General features: G+C 38.2%; 1 protein-coding gene across 7 annotated transcripts in view; it reads right to left on the reverse strand.

Annotated features, from left to right (window-relative positions):
* The window catches only part of SNX24 (sorting nexin 24), a 182,435-nt gene that overhangs the window by 80,298 nt on the left and 75,839 nt on the right, over positions 1–26,298 (reverse strand). For all 7 annotated transcript variants that reach the window (XM_086410672.1, XM_086410676.1, XM_086410675.1 and 4 more), the window contains exon 2: positions 2,216–2,299. In XM_086410672.1, coding sequence (XP_086266798.1) covers positions 2,216–2,299 — 84 coding nt within the window. The remainder of the gene's footprint in view (positions 1–2,215; positions 2,300–26,298) is intronic.

Here is a 26,298-nt window from a genome sequence, read left to right on the forward strand (position 1 = left end):
CAAATAAAGAGGACTTCTAACAGCCACTTTCTGCTCTATAAAACATACGATTCAGTGTCTCCCCACTAAAAAACTCTGCTGCACAATGTTATTTTTTTCTCCAAATCCCTGTAATCATGTTTTAACGAGGCTGCTAAAAACATGCAAAATTGAGAGATTTGAGAATTTCTATTTTCTCTTAATTCTAATCGTCTTGATGATATAATTTCAAGAATAGCTCAAATTATTAACAGAACTACAGAAGTTGAGAGAAGCATCCTAGGAAGTCTAGGAATTTTTTTCTGACTCTGAGAATCTAAGACCTTGCCTATAATCACTGGGGAGAGGGTCCTCTTCTGTAGAAGAAAATAAATCGTAATAGAGAAGAGAGCATGAGCGACTCTCCACTGATAAGCAGCATGGGCAGCCTCTTGCTCAGGGCGGGCCTAATTGGCAGTCACCCAGCTGTGCCTCGTGTGGAGTTGGCCCCCAAGTATCTTGGGGGACAGCTGGGCTGTGCTGGGGTCACGGAGACCTGGCAGGGTAGGAAGGAGGCTTGCATGTGACAGGCTGCTGAGTCCAGACTACTGCATCAGAGGCCGGGGAGGGGGAGGAATTCAGGTTTTAATTTCATTGTATGGACACATTTCATAAGGTCCCCAGCAATCTCTCTAGAATCTGTTTCCTCAATAAACAAGTGAACAAAACCAGAATTCCTTGAGAAGGAAGTGAAGCCCAGACTCCACATTTGTTTCTCTGTGAGGCCCTTGGGTGGGGGGAGCTTTTTGTAAAGTCGGCTGGCAATGCCCAGCCTAAGTCTGTGCTTCGCCTGTGCTGTTTCTTGCGGAAGTAAACCTGGATGTAACACAACTTTAAGTAGAAAATTCAGTGTTAATTATCCCTTGCTATCCTAATGGAAAAGTGTACAGATAACTGATAGCTCCTCAAACAAGGGGGGAACGAGGCTTACTCACTTCCCAGTATCATCTGTTTCAAGTTTTTACTCAATACTCTGATTATAAAATAAAAATTTTAAGTTTTAAAAAATGCTGCAAAAGAAATGCTACACAGCTTTTAATACAGAGTTAGCCCACTACCACATCATTCACGCACTGATATTTCCCAGAAAAATTTAAGTTGTCCTTAATGAAATTAAAAGCATAGATTAAATATAATAAAATATATAATAAAAATATAATATATAAAAATGTAATTATATATAATATATAATAAAAATATATAATACATAATAAAATAAAATAAAAATATATAAAAATATAATAAAATAAATAAAAGCATAGATTATTTCTGAACATACTATCTTTCCATCCAGCTTTTCTCCCCCCATCTAAGTTCTTACCTTGAAGAAATTGAACTGTGCCACACATTTTATATATGTGTATGTATATAATAATACATATTCATATACAGGAAGTATATATACACACATACATATATACACATACAAAGATATGAATATGTATATATGAAAGAAAAATGCTAAAACTGTGTTAACTCATATGTGGTGATTTTCTGGGGAATTTCATGAGATATTTCTAGTTATTAAGGTATTTTAACACTTTAATAATAATTTATAACCTGTGAAATATTAAAATTTGATAGAAAAAAAGAAGTATTCTCTCTTCTATGTTTCACTGACCATTTTTCCAAAACCTCAGCTATTTCTTTTGCATTCTTCTTTCTTTTCTCAAAGACTTTAACAAAATGGTTCTGAGAACTGAAAAACCAGTCTTATAACATGGCCTTGATAATTCAAAAGAAAGCCTTGAGCCCACTTTACATGATCCCCAAACAGTCCTTGAATACAGGAGACATAGATGTCATCTTTTCCAGATATATTTGAGTATAAGTTGATTTTGATAAATTTATTTCTGTAAAATAATCATTTGACTCCCCTCCATTTTTGTAAAGCTTTAAGTATATTTTATGGATAAAATAGGATCTGGGTCTTATTCTTTCTGAACCTACAACACCCAGCATAGTACACTCCAGTTTGCCATCACACATCTATTTATGCAAAAGATCTTAACGGAAAATCCACCTACTCAGAAAGCAGACCTTTGAAAGGACTGAACAATTCATTTTAAAAGGAAATTTACTTCATGATAAAAGAAATCATACTGTTCTCAGAACTGTTAAAGCTCTAAGGAACCACAGAAAGCAGTCTTAATGTTATACCACCTGCCCTGTAGAGAAGAGCTGGGGGAGAAGTTACCTTTTTGTGCAGGGCATGAAATTCGCTGTACCTTTTTTCAACAAAATGTTTTCTTCCATTCATTAGAACTTCTATCTTAAACACCTAAAGGAAAAAAATAAAAAAAGATTAATTCCACCAGTTCCAAACCCTCAGTTGTCTGATGTGGTAAGTTTGTGACCATGATATATTTCATCCCTTTAATTACAGTAGCTGATCCCCCAAAACCCAGAAGGCTCAGGAGACCCTGGCCCAACAGCACTGATTAATGAGCCCTGGAGCCAAATGCTCACTAACAAATGACAGCAACCCTGCAAATGTGTTTAAAAATAGCGGCAACTTAAATGCCTTCAAATGCTCCTTAACTTTTTAACCAGAGAACACTCCTCTCCTAAAATTTCACTAAATGCATAGGATGGCATCAAAATACAAGTGTGATGCCACAGAAACAGTCTGCCAGAAATCACAGCCCATTATGGGTATTTCAATGATGGCAGTGCTGTGTCATCTTTAAGACAACCAAGCAAACAGTAGTACATTTTAGGTTAATTTCTTTCTAACCTGCATATTCATCTCCAGTCTCAGCTGGGCTTATTCTGCTGTTTGCAAAATGGGGAAAATGTAGTAAAGGTTCGTTTTCCCTGCATGATACGAGTGACAGCTTGTGCTCCCACCTTCAGGAGGTTGAAAGGCCAGCGAAAAGGCTCTCTGGGTGCACTAATTAGTAAGCACTAACATGACACTTTCTTGATTCTTAGGTCATGGGTCAAGACTGGGGACAAGGGATGAGGAATATGGTGAAATGCTCATGAGAACACAACACTAAGGTAGGCGGGGGAAGGATGCTCGGCAGGAGCTGAAGAGCAGATGCTCTGTATTTCCAAGAGTTTGTCTTTGGTTCTGTCTGCTTTGCTGAGGGAAAGTCTGTCATCACCAAGATGAAGGAGAATTGTTCCATGACCTAGTAAGCCTGATTTCCCATTTCAATTGCCCTTCTGAAGGAAACAAAACTAAAGTTGAGGTCATGTGACACTAAAGAGTGTTAAACACATTCTGCTAACCCTAAAAAGAACTATTTAAGCATATGAGATACAAGATCACACTCCTTCATTATGAAAATACCTCTCTATGGCTCTAAATTTCTGCCTTACATGTAAATATGACTGTTGTGGAAAGCCAGAAATTACATCATCAAACAAAATGTGTTCATATTTTTGTACTTCTTCCAATTAGAAACAAAATCTTCTGTTCCATGACTCAGTTTAAGAAACCTGCTTTTATTAAATAAGTGTTCAATTTTTATCAGTTTAACCAACTGTTCTTTTTTCCTCAAGAAATCCCTCTAAAAAATACTTTTTCTTTGGTGAGTCAGTGAAAATATTTTCTTCAAGAAACATATGCATATGCTTCAGACTCCAAGACATATATACATTATTTTTTAGAAAAAAAATTTGTTTACTAGTTCACTAAAGTAAATCTGTCTTCTTCAAAGACCCTTCAAAGCCAGGAATACAATGAGAAAATCACCCTGGGAAATGCAAACAAAAGAAGCACAGCTTCAACTCAGGGGCTTGGTTAATAGAAATCAGAGTCTCCTTTCTAGAGTCAGGTCTCAGACTTAAATCAGGACAATGTGGGAGCAATGAAAGTACTTTCCATCTGCAGAGCTGTATGAAATAGATGGAGTTACGTTCTGAGTTCAGTTACTTGAGGCTTCATCACAAAAACCACCACTTTAATTGGCACGTTTGCTGAAGAACCCATAGAAGGAGAAAGCTGAAGACTCAGAAAGGTTCAGCTTACTAGGTTGCCCCTCAGGTGCTCCCTCCTGAAGGCCACAGATAAGACACATTACACAGCAGCTGCCTCATGGAATGTCACCCCTTCTATCGACCAGATGGCTTCATTACCAAGTTCCACAGTTACTTCACACAATCACTAAATTTCACTTTGCGGGGGAGGGGCTGGGGTGTACGTAACAGACATAGACACACAGAGAAAAGTATGTGATAAATTTTAATTCTAATATTATTATTAGGTTGCTATTTTTTAAATGCACAATATACCTAATACAGTTAAGACGTTTTTCTTTTAAATGGGAAAACACCTTGGAAAGGAGGTTTCTTAATCAGAATTTCCATGACAATATTAATCAAGAAATGGAGTCCATTTAATAAATCTTATGTTCCTAAATTCCACAGCAGACTTATTTTTTTTCTTAATAGTTTCTGACACACGTTGTCCCTGCTGCCAGGAAAACATTTTCCCTCTTGCCTTTCCTGGCAAACTCCTAGTAGCTGTTATCTAGCTCTAAGGTCGGGGCAGCACAGATGATGTTTGGAATGAATGCACGGTATCTGGCATTTGTTCGTTCAGTTATTTAACAGATATTTACTGAAGGACTACAATGTGCCTGTGCCCAGGAGTCGCTTGACGCTCCGCGGATTCAGCAGAGAACAAGACAAACAAGAGCCCAGACTTCACGGAGCACACCTCCTTTATAGGATCCAGTGAGGAAGGCAGATCATAAACAGATAAAAAAAACACGGTGAAGTCGAGAAACAAAAGTGCAGTGAAGAATAGAGCAGGATAACACAGAGCTGGACAAGAGTGCTGTTTTAGACACTGTGGTAAGAAGAGGTCTCTCTGAACACAGAGGCAGTGAAGGGTACAAAATCTGACAGGAAATACCAGGAAAAAGTGTATGCAGGAGTTGAATGTGGCTGCCTCTGGAATTTCAGAGTGGGTGGATGAGGATTGTTTGTTTGTGTTCCTCCCCCCTCCACCCCATATTTAAGGTCCAGAGAAGGAGAGTCCAGAGAAGGAGAAACAATTATACAATTGGACAAAATAAGTGGGAGAACTGGCTCTTAAGACATTGGACATGAGGAAATGAAGACACTGGACATGAGGAAATGAATGACACCGAGAGATAGGAAACAGTGATTCCTAAGATTACCCCTAGGATAACCACAAGGTGGCCTGAATTAGGGACAGGGAGGAGAGAGTGGCAGGAAGCCATGGCGGTTTGCGGGGCACAGTTCTGGAGAGGAGTGAGCCACAGATGAAGGGAATTTCTGTGACTTGCCAGAGGTCTCCCTCCAGCATTCAGCTGAATCCTCATCAGCACGTGAGGCTGAGCAGACTACCCAAGGACAGGAAGAGATTAGAGACCCCGGTGCTCAGAGCTCACAGGCACCAGGGCACAGTTCTTGCTCCCAAAAGCCAAGGTGAAAACCTCTTAATTCGGGGAGCACTCGTTAGAGAGCTCAGAGGAGTCCTGTCTCAGTAGTAGAGCTAAAGTAACTGTAAGCTAAAAGCTTTTCTAATCCAAAGTAACAAACCTTAAAAGCAAGACCTAAAGAGAATAAACTGTTTCTGACTAACTTAACCACTTGCCAGAACAAAGTTCAAGAATATTTTTGAGAGCATAAAAACGTTCAGTACCCAACAAGACAAAATGTACAAACTGCTGCTGCTAAGTCACTTCAGTCGTGTCCAACTCTGTGCGACCCCAGAGACGACAGCCCACCAGGCTCTCCCGTCCCTGGGATTCTCCAGGCAAGAACACTGGAGTGGGTTGCCATTTCCTTTTCCAATGCATGAAGTGAAAAGTGAAAGTGAAGTCGCTCAGTCGTATCCGACTCTTAGCGACCCCATGGACTGCAGCCTACCAGGCTCCTCCATCCATGGGATTTTCCAGGCAAGAATACTGGAGTGGGGTGCCACTGCCTTCTCCAAAATGTACAAAGCCTGGCATTTAATCGAAAAGAAGCAAGAAACTTCAACTCATAATGAAAAGAAAAAACAGTAAATAGAAACTAGTCCAGAAATGACACAGATGATAAAATTAGATTAAAGCATTAACTTGTTATAAGAAAATTTCTTATGTTCAAGAACCTAGAAGAAAGGTTGACTATGTTAAGTGGAGGCATGGAAGATATAAACAAGGCTTAGATAACAGGTGTGGGTCCTACTGAAGAGTAAAAAATGTCTGTGAATAAAAATATACATATACTGGAGGAGATTAGCAGCAGGTAAGACACTAGAGAAGAAAAGATAAGTAAAGTTAAAAATCCAGCAGTAGCAACTTAAATCAACAAAGCATTCGTGAACCATGGGACAACTTTAAACATCAAAGTGCATGTATAATCAGAGTACTCATAGCAGAGGTGAGATGTGGGGAAAGAGGTTGGAGAGAAAGACAAATATGTTTGAAGAAATCTTGATCAAGAATTTCCCCAATTTGATAGAAACTATAAACTTGTAAGTCCAAGATGACCAATGGACCCAAGTACAAGAAACGGGGGGAAAAAACCCAAGGCAAAACATAATCTAATTGTTAAAAACCAGTAAGAAAGAAAACCTGAAAAGCTGCCAGAAAACAGAGACATCACATAGAAAAGAAAGATAAGTTTGAGAGCAAATTTTTCAAATGTTTCTATAAATAACCAACCCTGTGAGTCAATGCATATATATTTCGGTTACGTAAATATGTTCTATGTAAAGTGGCATACATAAATCAACGTACAATTTAATCATTATTTTTAAAGTGTTTAGGAATTTTTCCTAAATAGTAAGACCAATAATAACAACAACAATAACAAAGACTTTTATAATTCTTATATGCAGGCACTGCTCCAAGCTCCTTTATCATGACAATCACTCATTTAATTTTCACAACAACCCACCACGGGATAGGTAGTATGATCCCCATTCTACTGGCAAGGAAACTGAGGCATGAGTTAAGTACCTTGCCTATGGTAGCTACATTTTGAACTCAGTGATTCGGTTCCTGAATCTGCCTTCTTAACCACTGCACAATACTGATGCCCAATGAACAGGCTCCCTTATAGTCTTGTTCACTGGGGGAGATACTCTGGAGGGGGAACAATGCCTTCCATACAGTCTCTTCTAAGGCAGCTCTGCAGGAACCTAGGGCCCCTGGCAGAGAGGGTGGTGGTGATGCTGGCGTGAGGAATTCACCCCTAACTACAGCCTGTGCTCCTCTCAAACAAACACTGATCTATGTAGAAAGCAAACAATTCTGCAGAGTAGAAAAAAATCCTTCTCCTGCCAGGATCTGTGTCCATACCGCCTCCTCAGTCAATCTCCTTACATTGCTGCCCCCAAACTCAGTGTGTATGGTTTTGCTACAAAAACATATGCTTACAAGGAAGACTTTTCAAAAGTCCAAAGGAAATAAACTGAAAAGCATGTTTAATACATAAGAGACTTGGATAAAACCATATTAAGTTTCTTATTTGGATCTGTTTAAGCTACTTGTTGCCTTTCAGAAATTGTCTATACTCATATTGACTCTTTATGTACATATAAAATATGTTATTTTCTTAATACGACTGTAGCTAGAGCATATAGTTCTACTACTTTTGTTTTTTCTACTACTTTTATTCTTTACTTTATTTACTTAATACATAGACACCTTCATTAATGAGCACATTTTGACATACTTCATTCTTTAATGGCTACATAGTACTACCATGTATGTTGTTACCACAGTTTATTTAATGAGGACCCTAATCAAGGTGAATATTAAGTTACTGGAGTATTTTTCACTGTATATTTTAATACATTTATATACATTTATATAAATATGTACATATATATTTATTTATGTCTACATATACCTACATATATTTATATATGTTAATGTTAATGTATGTGTATAGACATACACATCTCATTCTTGTTCCTGCGTATGAACTTACACACATACATACAGAAGATAAATTACCAAAAATGTTACCAAATTCATCCCCCTCAAATGTACTAAGTTACCCTACTAAGTTACCAAAAGGATATGGAATGCCTGGCTCATTCTGACCAACACTGGCTACCAGTCACTTTGGCAGTATGATGAGGAAATGAGAACAAATTGGGAATATTTTGCCCAGGGTTTATAGTAGCATAAGTTTCCATTCCAACTGTCTTACGTAAAATCACATAGAGACCTGACCTATCCATCTAGCCCTCTACTCTTGGAGATATCCTTGCCTTCAGAGATGTCTAGAAATTCCCCTGTATAAAGCAAGGGAAGCTTCATGTAACTAAATAAACATATTAAGATTTTCATTTAAGTTTGTTTAAAAAACAGAAACTATACTGTTCATGTGACTATTCTGGCCACAGTCCTAAGAACATTATTAAGTCCTTAGACTTCCAATTGAAAAGAAAAATAAATACTACTTTAAAGAGAAGATTTCAATTTGTAAGTGCGGTTTTGACTACACATTAGAGTCAGTTTTTTTTTTTTTCCCGCAGTTTGATAACATCTCTGAAGTTAAACTGTAAATTAATGATAAAATATTTTATAATTTGGTTTACACCCAGTTTTTTCAGGAATGTATCTAAAAAAACAAAATAAACTTAAGCTAAAGAAGGACTTAACTTATATTCTAGGTTGAATGATCTCTGTCTTCAGAAGCTCGTATCTTTCATAGTCATTTATTTTCAACCAAAGAAAAGAAAAGTTTTCATACCTAAAAGTGTCTAATAAATAACTTTTAGGTGCTTTACAAATAAAGTTGGAAACTCTATATAAAATTAAAGTTTTAAGTCCAGTCCTCCAAGTAGTTTGGATCACTAATGCATTATAATAAGGATATACTAAAGCATTATACTAAGAATACACATAAAGATACACTATCAGCTTCAAAATGACTTTTCTTTATATATATACATACTAGGCAAATTTTCCACCAGGAAGATGGGAAGGTGCTTGTCTCAGACATGCAGGAGAGAGAATATTTTATGTACTATGTTTATGTTTATGAAATTCTCTTTGAAGATTTTTTCAAAAAAGAATTCAAAAAAGCAGCCAAGAAACGGTGGAAATCTAGAAACAATATGCAGATATTGGGGAATCTTAAAATACCAATTATGCAGCCTAAAAAGTATTCAAATTAGAGTAAGAAGCCAAAGGGTTCCAAGAAGAATGCTTTCAAGAACAAAATGGGTATGATTAATACCTATTATCATTAATGAGATTTTAGTGATAGCATCAAAGCATTCACCTTTCTCTGTTAAGAAAAAAAAAGTGCTTAAGAATTTCAAGAAAACCAACTAAACAAAACTGTATACAATGTACAGTTCCAAATATAAAGCAAAATAAATGCAACACGATCTGAAACAGTTTAGAGAATTAAGAATGTCAGGATTTCCCTGGAGGTCCAGAGATTAAGACTTCACCTTCCAATGCTGGGGGTGAGGGTTACCCTGGTTGGGGAGCTAAGATCTTACATGCCTCACAGCAAAAAACCAAAACATAAGACAGAAACAATATTGTGACAAATTCAATAAAGACTTTAAAAATGGTCCACAAAAAAAAAAAAACACAAAAAAACCTGAACAAGATTGTCCATTTGAAGCAATGCTTGAAACATTCTCCACTGAGCAGTACAGGTTAACAATTTATAAGGCTTCCTTTCCTTCTTTACAATTCCAAAAGCTTGATTACATGGTGAAAACATAAATAAATATCTGTACACACACACATATAATTATCATATGGGAACATTAATTATTGTACTCAGCTTTTGTAATCAATCTATACAACAGAGAAGACAATTATTTTTACAGAACAGACTGCAAATATTTTTTGTGTAAAAACTAATGTCATAACTAGCAGAAAACAAGAGATGAATGGGGAAGGAACGGGATGTAAAGCAAGTAAACAGGGTCCACATCTTTCCATCTTACATAATTGACAGTCAAAGCATGCTGCTTAAAAGCTGGTGAATGAAAGTTGCTCAAGTTACACAGTAACAAATACAAAGTCATAAAGTTGATTTTAATTATGAAATTAAAATCATATACATAGTGAAAATGGAGTAGAGGAGAGTTTAATACAGGAGTGGAATCAATTCATATTTCTAAGAGATTATCAGGGACACAGAGATTTTCCAAGACACCAAGAAATGGAGATTCAGATACATTATTAATACTTACAGTAACATTGCTTAAATTAGTAACTTTTCAACTAACTTCTGGTTCTAGAAGGTCATTTATAGACATTTATAGACATTTTATTTTTCCTTTTACATGTTTATGAAGTGTTGAAATTTTTTCTGTCTATATGAAGTACTTTCAGATAACCTAAAAATGACATAATCTCTGCTAAATGTTTCTGTTTTACATCTCTCTGGTTATAAAGGAAAGATTCTCTTGAGTTTATTAATATTTACAGAATTACAGGTTTTCAGTGTAAACCCTACCACTGACTGATTTTAGCTGCAGCTCCCTGACTGATTACTTGATTATGAAAAGTCTTCATTTTTCTTTTCCTCTTCAGCCACATCTATGACACAAACCCAATCAATCAATTTAGGATGAAGGAAAAAATGCACTCAAATGCATTAGGTCATACATATTGATTGGTTAACATAGTTTTTCATTAGTTTCAATATCATATAACTTTAACTTAGATTTCCTATAAAATGTGAATGCTGCTAGTTCTTTGCTTACCTGAATTGTTCTGGCAATAAATTTTATATGGCATATTAGGTTAAACAATTAAGCATTCTGGAAGATAGATGCTGCTGTTGCTGCTGCTGCTGCTAAGTCGCTTTAGTCGTGTCTGACTCTGTGCAACCCCATAGATGGCAGCCCACCAGGCTTCCCCGTCCCTGGGATTCTCCAGGCAAGGACACTGGAGTGGGTTGCCATTTCCTTCTCCAGTGGATGAAAGTGAAAAGTGAAAGTGAAGTCACTCAGTCGTGTCCGACTCTCAGTGACCCCATGGTCTGCAGCCTACCAGGCTCCTCCATCCATGGGATTTTCCAGGCAAGAGTACTGGAGTGGGGTGCCATTGCCTTCTCCAAAGATAGATGCTACGTGAATCTTATTATTTTATTTTATGACCTGCTTTGAAAGAAGGAAAATAGATAAATGAATTTTATCTGCACTACTTCCTAACTTGGGCAAATCTCTAAGTTTCTTTGAGCCACAGTATCTTCATTAATAAATACGGAAGACAAAATGATACCTACTGTATTAGTTTGTCAAATAATAAATGTCTTGGTGCTTTGTAAGATGCTCTGAAATGGAATGAAAAATTGCTAACTATGAACACTGTAAAGCAATTATTCCCCAATTAAAAATTTTAAAAAATTTCTAACTATGAAGCAAAGACATCACTTTGCTGACAAAGGTGCATCTAGTCAAAGCTATGGTTTTTCCAGTAGTCACGTACTGGGGTCACAAAGAGTCGGACACAACTGAGCGACTAAACTGAACTGCACTGAACTGATGCAGATGATACCACTCTAATGGCAGAAAGCGAAGAACTAAAGAGCCTCTTGATGAAGGTGAAAGAGGAGAGTAAAAAAGTTGGCTTAAAACTCAACATTCAAAGAAAACTAAGATCATGGCATCTGGTCCCATTACCCCATGGTAAATAGAAGGGGAAAAATGGAAGCAGTGAGGTTTTATTTTCTTCAGCTCCAAAACTGCTGCAGGTGGTGACTGTAGCCATGAAACTAAAAGATGCTTGCTCCTTGGAAGGAAAGCTATGACAAACCTAGACAGCATATTAAAAAGCTGAGGCATCACTTTGTCTACAAAGGTCCATATAATCAAAGCTATGGTTTTTCCAGTAGTCATGTACGGATGTGAGAGTTGGACCATAAAGAAGGCTGAGCACTGAAGAACTAATGCTTTCAAATTGTGGTGTTGGAGAAGACTCTTGAGAGTCCCTTGGACTGCAAGGAGATCAAACCAGTCAATCCTAAAGGAAATCAACCCTGAATATTCATTGGAAGGACTGATGCTGATGCTGAAGCTCCAGTACTTTGGGCACCTGATGCAAAGCTCCAATACTTTGGCCACTTGATGCTGGGAAAGATTAAAGGCAAAAGGAGAAGAGGGTGGCCAAGGATGAGACAGTTAGATAGCATCACTGACATGATGGACATGAATTTGAGTAAACTCTGTGAGACACTGGAGGACAGAGGAGCCTGGTGGGTTACAATCCATGGGGTCAGAAAGAATTGAACATGACTTAGCGACTGAGCAACAACAACTCACTGGGCTAAAATCATGGTATTGGCAGGGCTGGGTTCCTTTTGGTGGTTCACTGGGAGAAAACGTTTCTGTTTCCTTGTGGTTGTAGGACTTGGTCTTCATTTTCTTGCTGACCCTCATTTAAGGGCAAAGTTTGCAGCTTCTAGAAGCCACCTGTACTCCTTGGTTCATGGTCTCCTTTCTCAATCTTCAAAGCCAGCAACAGGAGATCAAGACTCTCATGTCCTGTTTCTGTGACCTACTTTTCTGCTTCCCCTTCTTTTTAAACGAAAGACTCATGGGATTATATTAATCCTATCCAGATAAGCTAAATTGTCTCTGTGATCTCAAGGTCCGTAACATTCACCACCTCCATTAAGTCTCTTCTGTATATCAGGAAACATATTCACAGGTTCTGGAGATTAGGGCGCAGACATTTTGGGAGATCCACTATTTCTTTTATCACAGACCTAGAGGAAGTGAGAATATCTGGGTGTGGGGGCAGGATGGTCCCAGCAGGTGGAAGATTAAATACTTGACATAGTTATGTGCCTAAAGTGATGCGGAGGGAGAAGAGTCAGAGATAAGGTCTGAATAGTAGTGGAGAGAGGTGAGGAGAAGTAGAAACAAAGGACAGGCTAACATAATTAAATGTGGAGATTCTTAAAAAAAAAAGAATGAAAGAAAGAAATGGAAACAAATATAATGGTGAGGTTTGGGAATCGGAGCAACTTGAAGGATGGTGGTGCCAGTAACTGAGCTGGGAAGACTGTCAGGGGTAGGGGGTGGGGGGGTGGGTGCAAACAGGAGCTCTGCACTTGTTGCATTAAGTTTGAGACACATGTTAGATAGACATTAAGTGGATATGTTCAGTGGACTGAATTTACACATTTGGGGCTTAGGGAGAGGTCTTGGCCAGAGATATACATTTGGGAATCATCTAATTGTGAATGTGATCTAATGTCAGGAGACAGGATCTGATTATCTAGGAAGAGAAGTTTATTCTGCGGTCTTGAGGCCGTATCAGTGCTTATGGTTTTCCACTCTAGTATGAGAAAACTTAGCTGCATTTTAAAGTCTTCCCCTTCCAGATTGAAACTACTCTAGCTCCTTTAGCTGTCCTTCAGAAGACCCACCTTCTGGTTAAAATATAGTTTGTCACTGTTCACCTAAAATATAGAATCCAGGACTTAAGAAAATATGGCCATTCCCAGTTAGTGAATGGATTATGTCTCCAAAATCTACAATTGAGGTAGTTTAAAACTCAACACAGATTTTCTCATAAGTATAAAAGATAGATTACAACTCATAAAAAAAACCCTGTTTAGCCCATATATGCAGAAATGACAATAATATTTTGGTAGGAATTATTCATATACATGTTTTTATTGTAGATTTCTTTTTGTGCTTCTATGAGATCTTAGGAACACAATTTCTCATCATTTTATAAAGACCTTTTTCCTACTGGAAGAATTAAACATGTTCATTACAGAAAACAAGCAAATAACAGAGGATAGAAAAGACTCTGAGTCATCACATCATACCTACTTTTTGTAATTTTTTTTTCCATTTAAACATCATAAGCCACCTTCATTCTAACAGATTCTGTCCCATATAATGGTTACATGAAACAGTGCGTGCATGCTCAGTCATGTCCAACTCTTTGTGACTGCATGGACTGTAGCCCGTCTGGCTCCTCCATTCATGGGATTCTCCAGGCAAGAATACTGGAGTGGGCTGCCATTTCCTTCTGCAACAATAATATTTTTATTTCACCCACCAGCTTTGCAGGATAACACAGTGGTTAAGACTTCTGATCCTTGAATCAAACTGCCTGGGTTTGAATCCTGTGTTTTCTATGGTTCTCTGCTGGGCTTGGGTAGCACTCCATGATTTGGGGCAAATTATTTAACCTTTATAAACCTAAATTTTCCCATCTATAACATGAAGCTTACCATGGTACCTTTCAAATAGGTTTGTTGTCAGGATTAAATGTGATTATCATGTCACTAATTTACCATATTATCTTGCATTTAGCAAGAACCCAAACAAGAATGTTATCTATTAATATCATTATTAACATCTAGTCACTTTCACAGCTGTTTCTGTATCAGCACGGGGGAGGGAGACTTGGTGGACAGAGAGGGAAAAAAAGATGACCCCACAGGAGTGTAGCTACTGACTACATCCATCCATCTCCACAAGGGAGAAGGGACTTTTCTCCCATCAGCAGAGGTGGTTGAGCCTGCAGGGCAAACCTGTGGCTTCTGCACTCACCTATATCAGCGCCCACTCAGAACCCTGTATTGCTGACAAGACCCATCCACTAAGACCCAGTGGAATCCTGACTTCCCTCGATCTTAGTGTAAGATTCCTTATCTTTGACCCGTATTCTCCTAAATCTTTTTGGAAGCTCTAGTTCACTGTTGGCTCACGGTGAACCTTGAGGTCAAACAAAAGCACTAGGTCTTCCCCGAGAATTCTGGAACAGGTGATTGTGAGAACTTGAGGTCAGGCTTACAAAGGACCATGTCCATTTCCACCCATCGTATGAGGATGCTGCAACTTTTCTGAAAACTTATGCTGTCACCCAAATCATAAGCCAGCATTTCTGCCAAGCCTGGTGTCATTGGAGAGTCTGCAGTAGCCTTCCTTCATTCAGGCCCGAAAATTCATTCTACAACCTCCCCACTGGTCTCACTGACACACTCATGCCCTGTAACCATCTGTTTCACAGTAGCCCTTTTCAGGCCTCCACCAGATCACATGACTCCTCTGTTGCACTCATTCCATGGATTTCTACCACTCCTGGAGTAAAATTCCAGTCCCTATTGTAGCCTACAAAGCCCTACACCCACAGGCTTCAGAGCCCCTCTCTCTTCTACATCTCCTAATACACCCCTCTTACTTATCCTGGTCTATGCACACCAGTCCCCTTCAGTTCAGTTCAGTTCAGTTCAGTTGCTCAGACATGTCTGACTCTGACCCCATGGACTGCAGCACGCCAGGCCTCCCTGCCCATCACCAGTCCACTTCTGCTGCTGCTGCTAAGTCGCTTACTGACCATCAAATGTACCAAGCACATTCCCAGCTTTAGGGTTTTTGTTGTTGTTGTTGTTTAGTCGCTGAGTTGTGTTTGACTCTTTGTGAAACCATGGACTATAGCCCACCAGGCTCCTCTGTCCATGGGATTTCCCAGGCAAGAATACTGGATTGGGTTGCCATTTCTTTCTCCAGCCTTTAAAAATATCTGGCAACAAAGTAGGCTGAATACAGGAAATAAAGGAGGAAGCAAAGAGGGGAAGGAGAGTGAACAAGTAATTAACAGCAAGACAACACACTGGGAAGAACACGTCCACAACTTAGCCCAGTTCAGCAGTCTGATAGTAAAAAAAAAAAAGTAAGATGAATTATTTTTGTCAGAGAAAAATCAGTAAGTTAGACATGATAGAGCAGACAGTGCAGAACCAGATCATTTCCTATAGAAAAATTTGTGGTAGCTGGTCTAAAGAATACTGTTCATGAGGGCATGAGTGCTATGAAAAGAGTTTTGAAATATAGCCCTTTTATTAAAAAGAAACTACCCGTCTTAATAATTAGCACCACTGTGGAGAAGCTACATGGTATGGTACAAAGAATGCCAATGTAGAGTCAGACACACCCGACACCCAGATCTGTCACTTGCCAGCTCTGATTCCTTAAAGATATTGCTTATTCACTTTGAGCTTCAATTTCCTCATATGGAAAATGAGGATGATAATATCTGTTTCTTTAGGCCGGTGGCAGAGTAAATATGTAAGACATGGTATATAAAACACTTGGCACTTCACCAGACACAAGGCTGGTGCCCTATACATCCTAGTCTCTTCCCAAATGTCATTGGGTTTCTCACAAATCTAAATGGAATCTGAGGCCATTAATAACTTCCAATTCTCTAACACACCATGAAGCTCTATGATGCACTATGCTTCTGTCTTAAAAAACATCCTCACAAAAAATCATGCAACTCAAAAGTTCAAATATTCCCAATGATATTTGGGAGGAGACTAGAATGTGTATTCTCTCTATATAAATGAGCTTCCCAGGTGGTACAATGGGAAAAAAAAAAATATCTGCCTGCTGATGCAGGAGACACAAGAGACAGGGGTTGGATCCCTGGGTCAGGAATATCCCCTGGAGAAGAAAATGGCAATGCCCTTCCCAGTATTCCTGTCTGGAAAATTCCATGGACAGAGGCGACTAGCAGGCTACAGTCTATGGGATTGCAAAAGAGTTGGACACAACTGACATACACACACACACACACACACACACACACACACACTATACTGCTAAGCCACTTCAGTCATGTCCAACTCTGTGCGACCCCATAGACGGCAGCCCACCATGCTCCGCCGTCCCTGGGATTCTCCAGGCAAGAATAGTGAAGTGGGTTGCCATTTCCTTCTCCAATGCAGGAAAGTGAAAAGTGAAAGGGAAGTCGCTCAGTCGTGTCCGACTCTTAGCGATCCCATGGACTACAGCCCATCAGGCTCCTCCATCCATGGAATTTTCCAGGCAAGAGTACTGGAGTGGGGTGCCATTGCCTTCTCCACACACACACTATATGAATATACATATACACACAAGCATATATATGCAGATAGATAAATAGGGATAGACAGATGATTATTTTTTAACTCAAAGAAAGTGCAAAGGGTAAGCTTGGGTGGAGAAGAACTACTGCTTATTCATGACGAGTTTTCTTTCTATTAGCATCAAGAATTTAAGATCCAGGGGGAGGAGCCAAGATGGCGGAGGAGTAGGACGGGGAGAACACTTTCTCCCCCACAAATTCATCAAAAGAGCATTTAAACGTCGAGTAAATTCCACAAAACAACTTCTGAATGCTGGCAGAGGACATCAGGCACCCAGAAAAGCAATCCAACTCTTCGAAAGGAGCGCGACTGAACAAAGAGAATAAATACAGCTCCACCCATCAGAACACCGACACAAGCTTCCCTAACCAGGAAACCTTGACAAGCCACCTGTACAAACCCACACACAGTGAGGAAAAGCCACAATAAAGAGAACTCCACAAACTGCCAGAATACAGAAAGGACTCCCCAAACTCAGCAATTTAAACAAGATGAAGAGACAGAGGAATAGCCAGCAGATAAAGGAACAGGATAAATGCCCACCAAACCAAACAAAAGAGGAAGAGATAGGGAATCTACCTGATAAAGAATTCTGAATAATGATAGTGAAATTGATCCAAAATCTTGAAATTAAAATGGAATCACAGATAAATAGCTTGGAGACAAGGATTGAGAAGATGCAAGAAAGGTTTAACAAGGACCTAGAAGAAATAAAAAAGAGTCAATATATAATGAATAATGCAATAAATGAAATTAAAAACACTCTGGAGGCAACAAATAGTAGAATAACAGAGGCAGAAGATAGGATTAGTGAATTAGAAGATAGAATGGTAGAAATAAATGAATCAGAGAGAATAAAAGAAAAACTAATTAAAAGAAATGAGGACAATCTCAGAGACCTCCAGGACAGTATTAAACGCTACAATATTCGAATCATAGGGGTTCCAGAAGAAGAAGACAAAAAGAAAGACCATGAGAAAATACTTGAGGAGATAATAGTTGAAAACTTCCCTAAACTGGGGAAGGAAATAATCACCCAAGTCCAAGAAACCCAGAGAATCCCAAACAGGATAAACCCAAGGCGAAACACCCCAAGACACATATTAATCAAATTAACAAAGATCAAACACAAAGAACAAATATTAAAAGCAGCAAGGGAAAAACAACAAATAACACACAAGGGAATTCCCATAAGGATAACAGCTGATCTTTCAATAGAAACTCTTCAAGCCAGGAGGGAATGGCAAGACATACTTAAAATGATGAAAGAAAATAACCTACAGCCCAGATTACTGTACCCAGCAAGGATCTCATTCAAGTATGAAGGAGAAATCAAAAGCTTCTCAGACAAGCAAAAGCTGAGAGAATTCTGCACCACCAAACCAGCTCTCCAACAAATACTAAAGGATATTCTCTAGACAGGAAACACAAAAATGGTGTATAAATTTGAACCCCAAACAATAAAGTAAATGGCAACAGGATCATACTTATCAGTAATTACCTTAAACGTAAATGGGTTGAATGCCCCAACCAAAAGACAAAGACTGGCTGAATGGATACAAAAACAAGACCCCTACATATGTTGTCTACAGGAGACCCACCTCAAAACAGGGGACACATACAGACTGAAAGTGAAGGGCTGGAAAAAGATTTTCCATGCAAATAGGGACCAAAAGAAAGCAGGAGTAGCAATACTCATATCAGATAAAATAGACTTTAAAACAAAGGCTGTGAAAAGAGACAAAGAAGGTCACTACATAATGATCAAAGGATCAATCCAAGAAGAAGATATAACAATTATAAATATATATGCACCCAACACGGGAGCACCACAGTATGTAAGACAAATGCTAAAAAGTATGAAAGGAGAAATTAACAATAACACAATAATAGTGGTAGACTTTAATACCCCACTCACACCTATGGATAGATCAACTAAACAGAAAATTAACAAGGAAACACAAACTTTAAACGATACAATACACCAGTTAGACCTAATTGATATCTATAGGACATTTCATCCCAAAACAATGAATTTCACCTTTTTCTCAAGCGCACATGGAACCTTCTCCAGGATAGATCACATCCTGGGCCATAAAGCTAGCCTTGGTAAATTCAAAAAAATAGAAATCATTCCAAGCATCTTTTCTGACCACAATGCAGTAAGATTAGATCTCAATTACAGGAGAAAAACTATTAAAAATTCCAACATATGGAGGATGAACAACACCCTGCTGAATAACCAACAAATCACAGAAGAAATCAAAAAAGAAATCAAAATTTGCATAGAAACAAATGAAAATGAAAACACAACAACCCAAAACCTGTGGGACACAGTAAAAGCAATCCTAAGGGGAAAGTTCATAGCAATACAGGCACACCTCAAGAAACAAGAAAAAAGTCAAATAAATAACCTAACTCTACACCTAAAGCAACTAGAAAAGGAAGAAATGAAGAACCCCAGGGTTAGTAGAAGGAAAGAAATCTTAAAAATTAGAGCAGAAATAAATGCAAAAGAAACAAAAGAGACCATAGCAAAAATCAACAAAGCCAAAAGCTGGTTCTTTGAAAGGATAAATAAAATTGATAAACCATTAGCCAGACTCATCAAGAAACAAAGGGAGAAAAATCAAATCAATAAAATTAGAAACGAAAATGGAGAGATCACAACAGACAACACAGAAATACAAAGGATCATAAGAGACTATTATCAACAATTATATGCCAATAAAATGGACAACGAGGAAGAAATGGACAAATTCTTAGAAAAGTACAAATTTTCAAAACTCGACCAGGAAGAAATAGAAAACCTTAACAGACCCATCACAAGCACGGAAATAGAAACTGTAATCAAAAATCTTCCAGCAAACAAAAGCCCAGGTCCAGACGGCTTCACAGCTGAATTCTACCAAAAATTTAGAGAAGAGCTAACACCTATCCTGCTCAAACTCTTCCAGAAAATTGCAGAGGAAGGTAAACTTCCAAACTCATTCTATGAGGCCACCATCACCCTAATACCAAAACCTGACAAAGATCCCACAAAAAAAGAAAACTACAGGCCAATATCACTGATGAATATAGATGCAAAAATCCTAAACAAAATTCTAGCAATCAGAATCCAACAACACATTAAAAAGATCATACACCATGACCAAGTGGGCTTTATCCCAGGGATGCAAGGATTCTTCAATATCCGCAAATCAATCAATGTAATACACCACATTAACAAATTGAAAAACAAAAACCATATGATTATCTCAATAGATGCAGAGAAAGCCTTTGACAAAATTCAACACCCATTTATGATAAAAACTCTCCAGAAAGCAGGAATAGAAGGAACATACCTCAACATAATAAAAGCTATATATGACAAACCCACAGCAAACATTATCCTCAATGGTGAAAAATTGAAAGCATTTCCTCTAAAGTCAGGAACAAGACAAGGGTGCCCACTTTCACCATTACTATTCAACATAGTTTTGGAAGTTTTGGCCACAGCAATCAGAGCAGAAAAAGAAATAAAAGGAATCCAAATTGGAAAAGAAGAAGTAAAACTCTCACTATTTGCAGATGACATGATCCTCTACATAGAAAACCTTAAAGACTCCACCAGAAAATTACTGGAACTAATCAATGATTATAGTAAAGTTGCAGGATATAAAATCAACACACAGAAATCCCTTGCATTCCTATACACTAATAATGAGAAAACAGAAAGAGAAATTAAGGAAACAATTCCATTCACCATTGCAACGAAAAGAATAAAATACTTAGGAATATATCTACCTAAAGAAACTAAAGACCTATATATAGAAAACTATAAAACACTGGGGAAAGAAATCAAAGAGGACACTAATAGATGGAGAAATATACCATGTTCATGGATTGGAAGAATCAATATAGTGAAAATGAGTATACTACCCAAAGCAATTTATAGATTCAATGCAATCCCTATCAAGCTACCAACAGTATTCTTCACAGAGCTAGAACAAATAATTTCACAATTTGTATGGAAATACAAAAAACCTCGAATAGCCAAAGCGATCTTGAGAAAGAAAAATGGAACTGGAGGAATCAACCTACCTGACTTCAGGCTCTACTACAAAGCCACAGTTATCAAGACAGTATGGTACTGGCACAAAGACAGAAATATAGATCAATGGAACAAAATAGAAAGCCCAGAGATAAATCCACGCACATATGGACACCTTATCTTTGACAAAGGAGGCAAGAATATACAATGGATTAAAGACAATCTCTTTAACAAGTGGTGCTGGGAAATCTGGTCAACCACTTGTAAAAGAATGAAACTAGAACACTTTCTAACACCATATACAAAAATAAACTCAAAATGGATTAAAGATCTCAACGTAAGACCAGAAACTATAAAACTCCTATAGGAGAACATAGGCAAAACACTCTCTGACATACATCACAGCAGGATCCTCTATGACCCACCTCCCAGAATATTGGAAATAAAAGCAAAAATAAACAAATGGGACCTAATTAAACTTAAAAGCTTCTGCACATCAAAGGAAACTATTAGCAAGGTGAAAAGACAGCCTTCAGAATGGGAGAAAATAATAGCAAATGAAGCAACCGACAAACAACTAATCTCAAAAATATACAAGCAACTCCTACAGCTCAACTCCAGAAAAATAAATGACCCAATCAAAAAATGGGCCAAAGATCTAAATAGACATTTCTCCAAAGAAGACATACAGATGGCTAACAAACACATGAAAAGATGCTCAACATCACTCATTATCAGAGAAATGCAAATCAAAACCACTATGAGATACCATTTCACACCAGTCAGAATGGCTACGATCCAAAAGTCTACAAATAATAAATGCTGGAGAGGGTGTGGAGAAAAGGGAACCCTCTTACACTGTTGGTGGGAATGCAAACTAGTATGGCCACTATGGAGAACAGTGTGGAGATTCCTTAAAAAACTGGAAATAGAACTGCCTTATGATCCAGCAATCCCACTGCTGGGCATACACACTGAGGAAACCAGAAGGGAAAGAGACACGTGTACCCCAATGTTCATCGCAGCACTGTTTATAATAGCCAGGACATGGAAGCAACCTAGATGTCCATCAGCAGATGAATGGATAAGAAAGCTGTGGTACATATACACAATGGAGTATTACTCAGCCATTAAAAAGAATACATTTGAATCAGTTCTAATGAGGTGGATGAAACTGGAGCCTATTATACAGAGTGAAGTAAGCCAGAAGGAAAAACACCAATACAGTATACTAATGCATATATATGGAATTTAGAAAGATGGTAACGATAACCCTGTATACGAGACAGCAAAAGAGACACTGATGTATAGAACAGGCTTATGGACTCTGTGGGAGAGGGAGAGGGTGGGAAGATTTGGGAGAATGGCATTGAAACATGTGAAATGTCATGTATGAAACGAGATGCCAGTCCAGGTTCAATGCACGATGCTGGATGCTTGGGGCTGGTGCACTGGGACGACCCAGAGGGATGGTATGGGGAGGGAGGAGGGAGGAGGGTTCAGGATGGGGAACACATGAGAAATAAAGGAATAAAAAAAATAAATAAATAAAAATTAAAAAAAGAATTTAAGATCCAAGACCCTCCTGTGTTCTCTCAGTACGGAGCTAATAGTCCTCAGTGGACCCCACGGAGGAAGTTTACTTGAGCACAGGCCATCTGCAATATGCCTGCCAGCTTCAAAGCTCTGCTGTTCAGGCCTGAAACATGGGCAGAGAGCAGGTGGAGAGGTCAAGCTCTGTTTCCGTAATAAAATACAGACTGTTTTATAGACTTTACAAGCAAGGATGCTGAAGAGACACCCTGTTATTCCTGCTGAAGGGAAAGAAGCTTTTTTTGTTCTATAAACAGTATTAGAAGGCAGGCATCCACATTTTTAAAATGCCCACCTACACAAAGGAAGGAAGCTCTTAAAGACTGTAGAATTCTCAACCTTCTTTCAAAATTCCAAATGAGAAAAAATATCAAGTATTTTATGTCCCCAATATATGTTTGGTTTAAAAACAGATGATGATGATATTTATTTATCCACATATTTATTGAGCACTTACTATGTGCTAATTCCCATTCAAAGTGTCTGATATTTATCAATGAAGTAAAGTGGCAAAGGGAACTGCCCTCATGAAATTTACATTCTAGCAGGGAAGACAGAGAAGAATAGATATATTTTTAAAATAAGTAAATTATACAGTATGTTTTAAAAAGTGATAATCTGGTATGGGAGGAAAAAACAGAACCAGGTAAAAGGAACTTGGAGTGCTGTGGCAGGACAGGAAGAGAGGAGGAAGAGGGGGTGGAGTTGGAAGTTTAGACAGAATGGTTGGACAGCACTGAGATGGCAAGGGCAGGTGATGAAGCTGCATCACAGAACCGAACTTAGTAAGAGTTTTGTTCTCTTAAATTTAAGTTAACCTATCAGTCAAGCCCTTAAAGGAGAATGAAATAATGTCATTTGCAGCAACATGGATGAACCTAGAGATTATCATACTAAGTGAAGTAAGTCAGACAAAGACAAATATCATACATATGGCTTATACGTGGAATAACAAAAAGATACAAGCGAACTTATTTACAAAACACAGAAATAGGACTCACAGACTTATGGTTATGAAAAGGAGAAGGGCAGGGGAGGGGATGAATTAGGGGGTTGGAATTAACACATACACACTACTATATATAAAATACCTGGAGAAGGAAATGGCAACCCACGCCAGTATTCTTGCCTGGAGAATCCCATAGACAGAGGAGCCTGGAGGGCTACAATCTATAGGATCGCAAAGAGTCGGACATGATTGAAGCAACTTAGCACATATATAAAATAGATAAACAATAAGGTCCTACTGAATATCACAGGGGACTAAATTCAGTGTCTTGTAATAATCTATCATCAATAACGGGATATAATGGAAAAGAATATATATATACACACACAAGTGAATCACTGTGCTGTACACCTGAAACTAGCGAAACACTGTAAATGATGTATGAAAAGTGAAAGGCACTCAGTCGTGTCCGACTCTTCGCGACCCCATGGACTGTAGCCTGCCAGGCTCCTCTGTCCATGGAATTCTTCGGGCCAGACTACTGGAGTGGGTCGTTGTTCCCTTCTCCAGGTGATCTTCCCAACCCCAGGATCAAACTCAAGTCTCCCACTGTGTAGATGGATTCTTTACCATCTGAGTCAGCAGGAAAGCAAATGAACTGTATTTTGATTTAAAAAAACAATTCAAATTAACCTACTTTAAAAAATTTATTGATACAGGACTATTTAAAAACTGAGTTTATCTAATAAAAAACTTACAAGCAAATGTCTGTATTTAAACAAGCATCACCTTTTCTAAATCCATGTAACACACACCACTGCCAAAGACTTTTAGAGAGAAGTTTGCAGTCTAACGAGGCCAGGCCTCAACATGTATCACTGCCATTCTTCATGTAGAATCAGCATTTCTAAATCCATATAGAAGGAGCTGCTAAAGAGGAAAGAAAAAAGAAATATTCCAAGAGTTCTTTGTATTGATTTCTTTTACCCTTAACAAAGAGATTTTCCTAGTTACATGATATATCATAATCACTTAATTTGTCTGACTCCTTTAAAGATACAGAATGATGAATTCAAGAAAAAGGGTTGACTTGCAAAAACAGAATCATTTTGCAAGATTCTGTTGTTTGTATGAGTCACTTTTACCTTAGTAATATGACATATGTGGTCTCTATAGAGAAACAAAAAAAGCATTAACTCTAATTTCTCCCATCCCCAAGGGCCTGAGCTAAATCTAAAGCAGTCAGCATCTGAAAAGTCTAAAACTGCTCCAGAGGGTAGGAAGGATGAAGCCTTTCCCTAAGCCTTACCTCTAGATTTAACGTACTAGACACCCACAAGTAAATCACCTTCAACACCTGGACGTGATCATCTGCTTTCTTTCTCTTCATTGTGTTTCTGCACAGGCAGAGTCAGTGCAACTGTGAACCCTGTGCCAGGCATTCCCCCACAGAGCACAACACAGATTTGAAGGGAACTCTCTGATGAAGTCCTTTCCTGGACTAAAGACACTGGTTTGCCATTTAGGGAATTAACACCTGCAGCCACGATTGGTCCATTCCCTTTTCCAAATGTTTGCTCTGTGAGTGTCTGAGCACTCTACTCCTCATCAAGGCTTTGCCAAAGTGATCTTAAGTTTTACAAACTGAAAGGTACAAGATCAGTGTAATATGGAAACACGAAAGCATTTCCAGATGGGTGAGCTGCTTGGCCCTCAGAGATAAATAGTACATTCAATTTAAATAGTTGAGAGTAGAAAAGAGGAGCTATATCCATTTTATTATATAACTTTTCAGAGACAGACTACAAAAGTATATCAATCTGCAAAGATACATATGAAGAACATAGAACAAAAATGTATAAGGATAATTATTTCTCAATTAACATGTGAATATAAGTTGATATGAATTATTTGCTCAACACAGTGGCACCAAACTGAAGTTGAAATATGACTTTCAAAAGCAAAAAAGTATATCCATAATTATAAAAATGTGAACAACCTAATATTTAGTAGAAAGAGTTAATAGACATAGCACATTCACATGCCATAGAAGATTTACTAACATGAAATGAGATTTTAATCTTGTTAAAGATAAGAGCAAGCTATAGAGAGAGTACACTTCTGTGTTTAACGAAATATGTAATCATGAGTGTACGTACATATTATGTACTAAAAAAGTCAGAAGAAAAAAACCACTAAAATGTTCTGAAGGAATGAATAATGTTTTTTTTTTCTTTTTACTTTTCAAGGTTTTTGCCTCCAATTTTTCTGCATTGAAGATATATCTCATATTGTTTTCTCAAGTTTTGAGTGATAATACTCTCTCAGTTCAGTTCAGTTGTTCAGTCGTGTCCGACTCTTTGCGACCCCATGAATCGAAGCACGCCAGGCCTCCCTGTCCATCACCAACTCCCGGAGTTCACTCAAACTCATGTCCATCGAGTTGGTGATGCCATGCAGCCATCTCATCCTCTGTCGTCCCCTTTTCCTCCTGCCCCCAATCCCTCCCAGCATCAGGGTCTTTTCCAATGAGTCAATTCTTCGCATGAGGTGGCCAAAGTATTGGAGTTTCAGCTTCAGCATCAGTCCTTCCAATGAACACCCAGGACTGATCTCCTTTAGGATGGACTGGTTGGATCTCCTTGCAGTCCAAGGGACTCTCAAGAGTCTTCTCCAACATCACAGTTCAAAAGTATCAATTCTTCAGTGCTCAGCTTCCTTCACAGTCCAACTCTCACATCCGTACATGACTACTGGAAAAACCATAGCCTTTTCTAGACGGACATTTGTTGGCAAAGTAATGTCTCTGCTTTTTAATATGTTATCTAGGTTGGTCTTAACTTTCCTTCCAAGCAGTAAGCATCTTTTAATT

Source organism: Bos grunniens, chromosome 7 (assembly GCF_055505025.1).
Source record: "Bos grunniens cultivar Pamir isolate PY7600 chromosome 7, Bosgru_T2T1.0, whole genome shotgun sequence".
Lineage (NCBI taxonomy): Eukaryota > Metazoa > Chordata > Mammalia > Artiodactyla > Bovidae > Bos > Bos grunniens.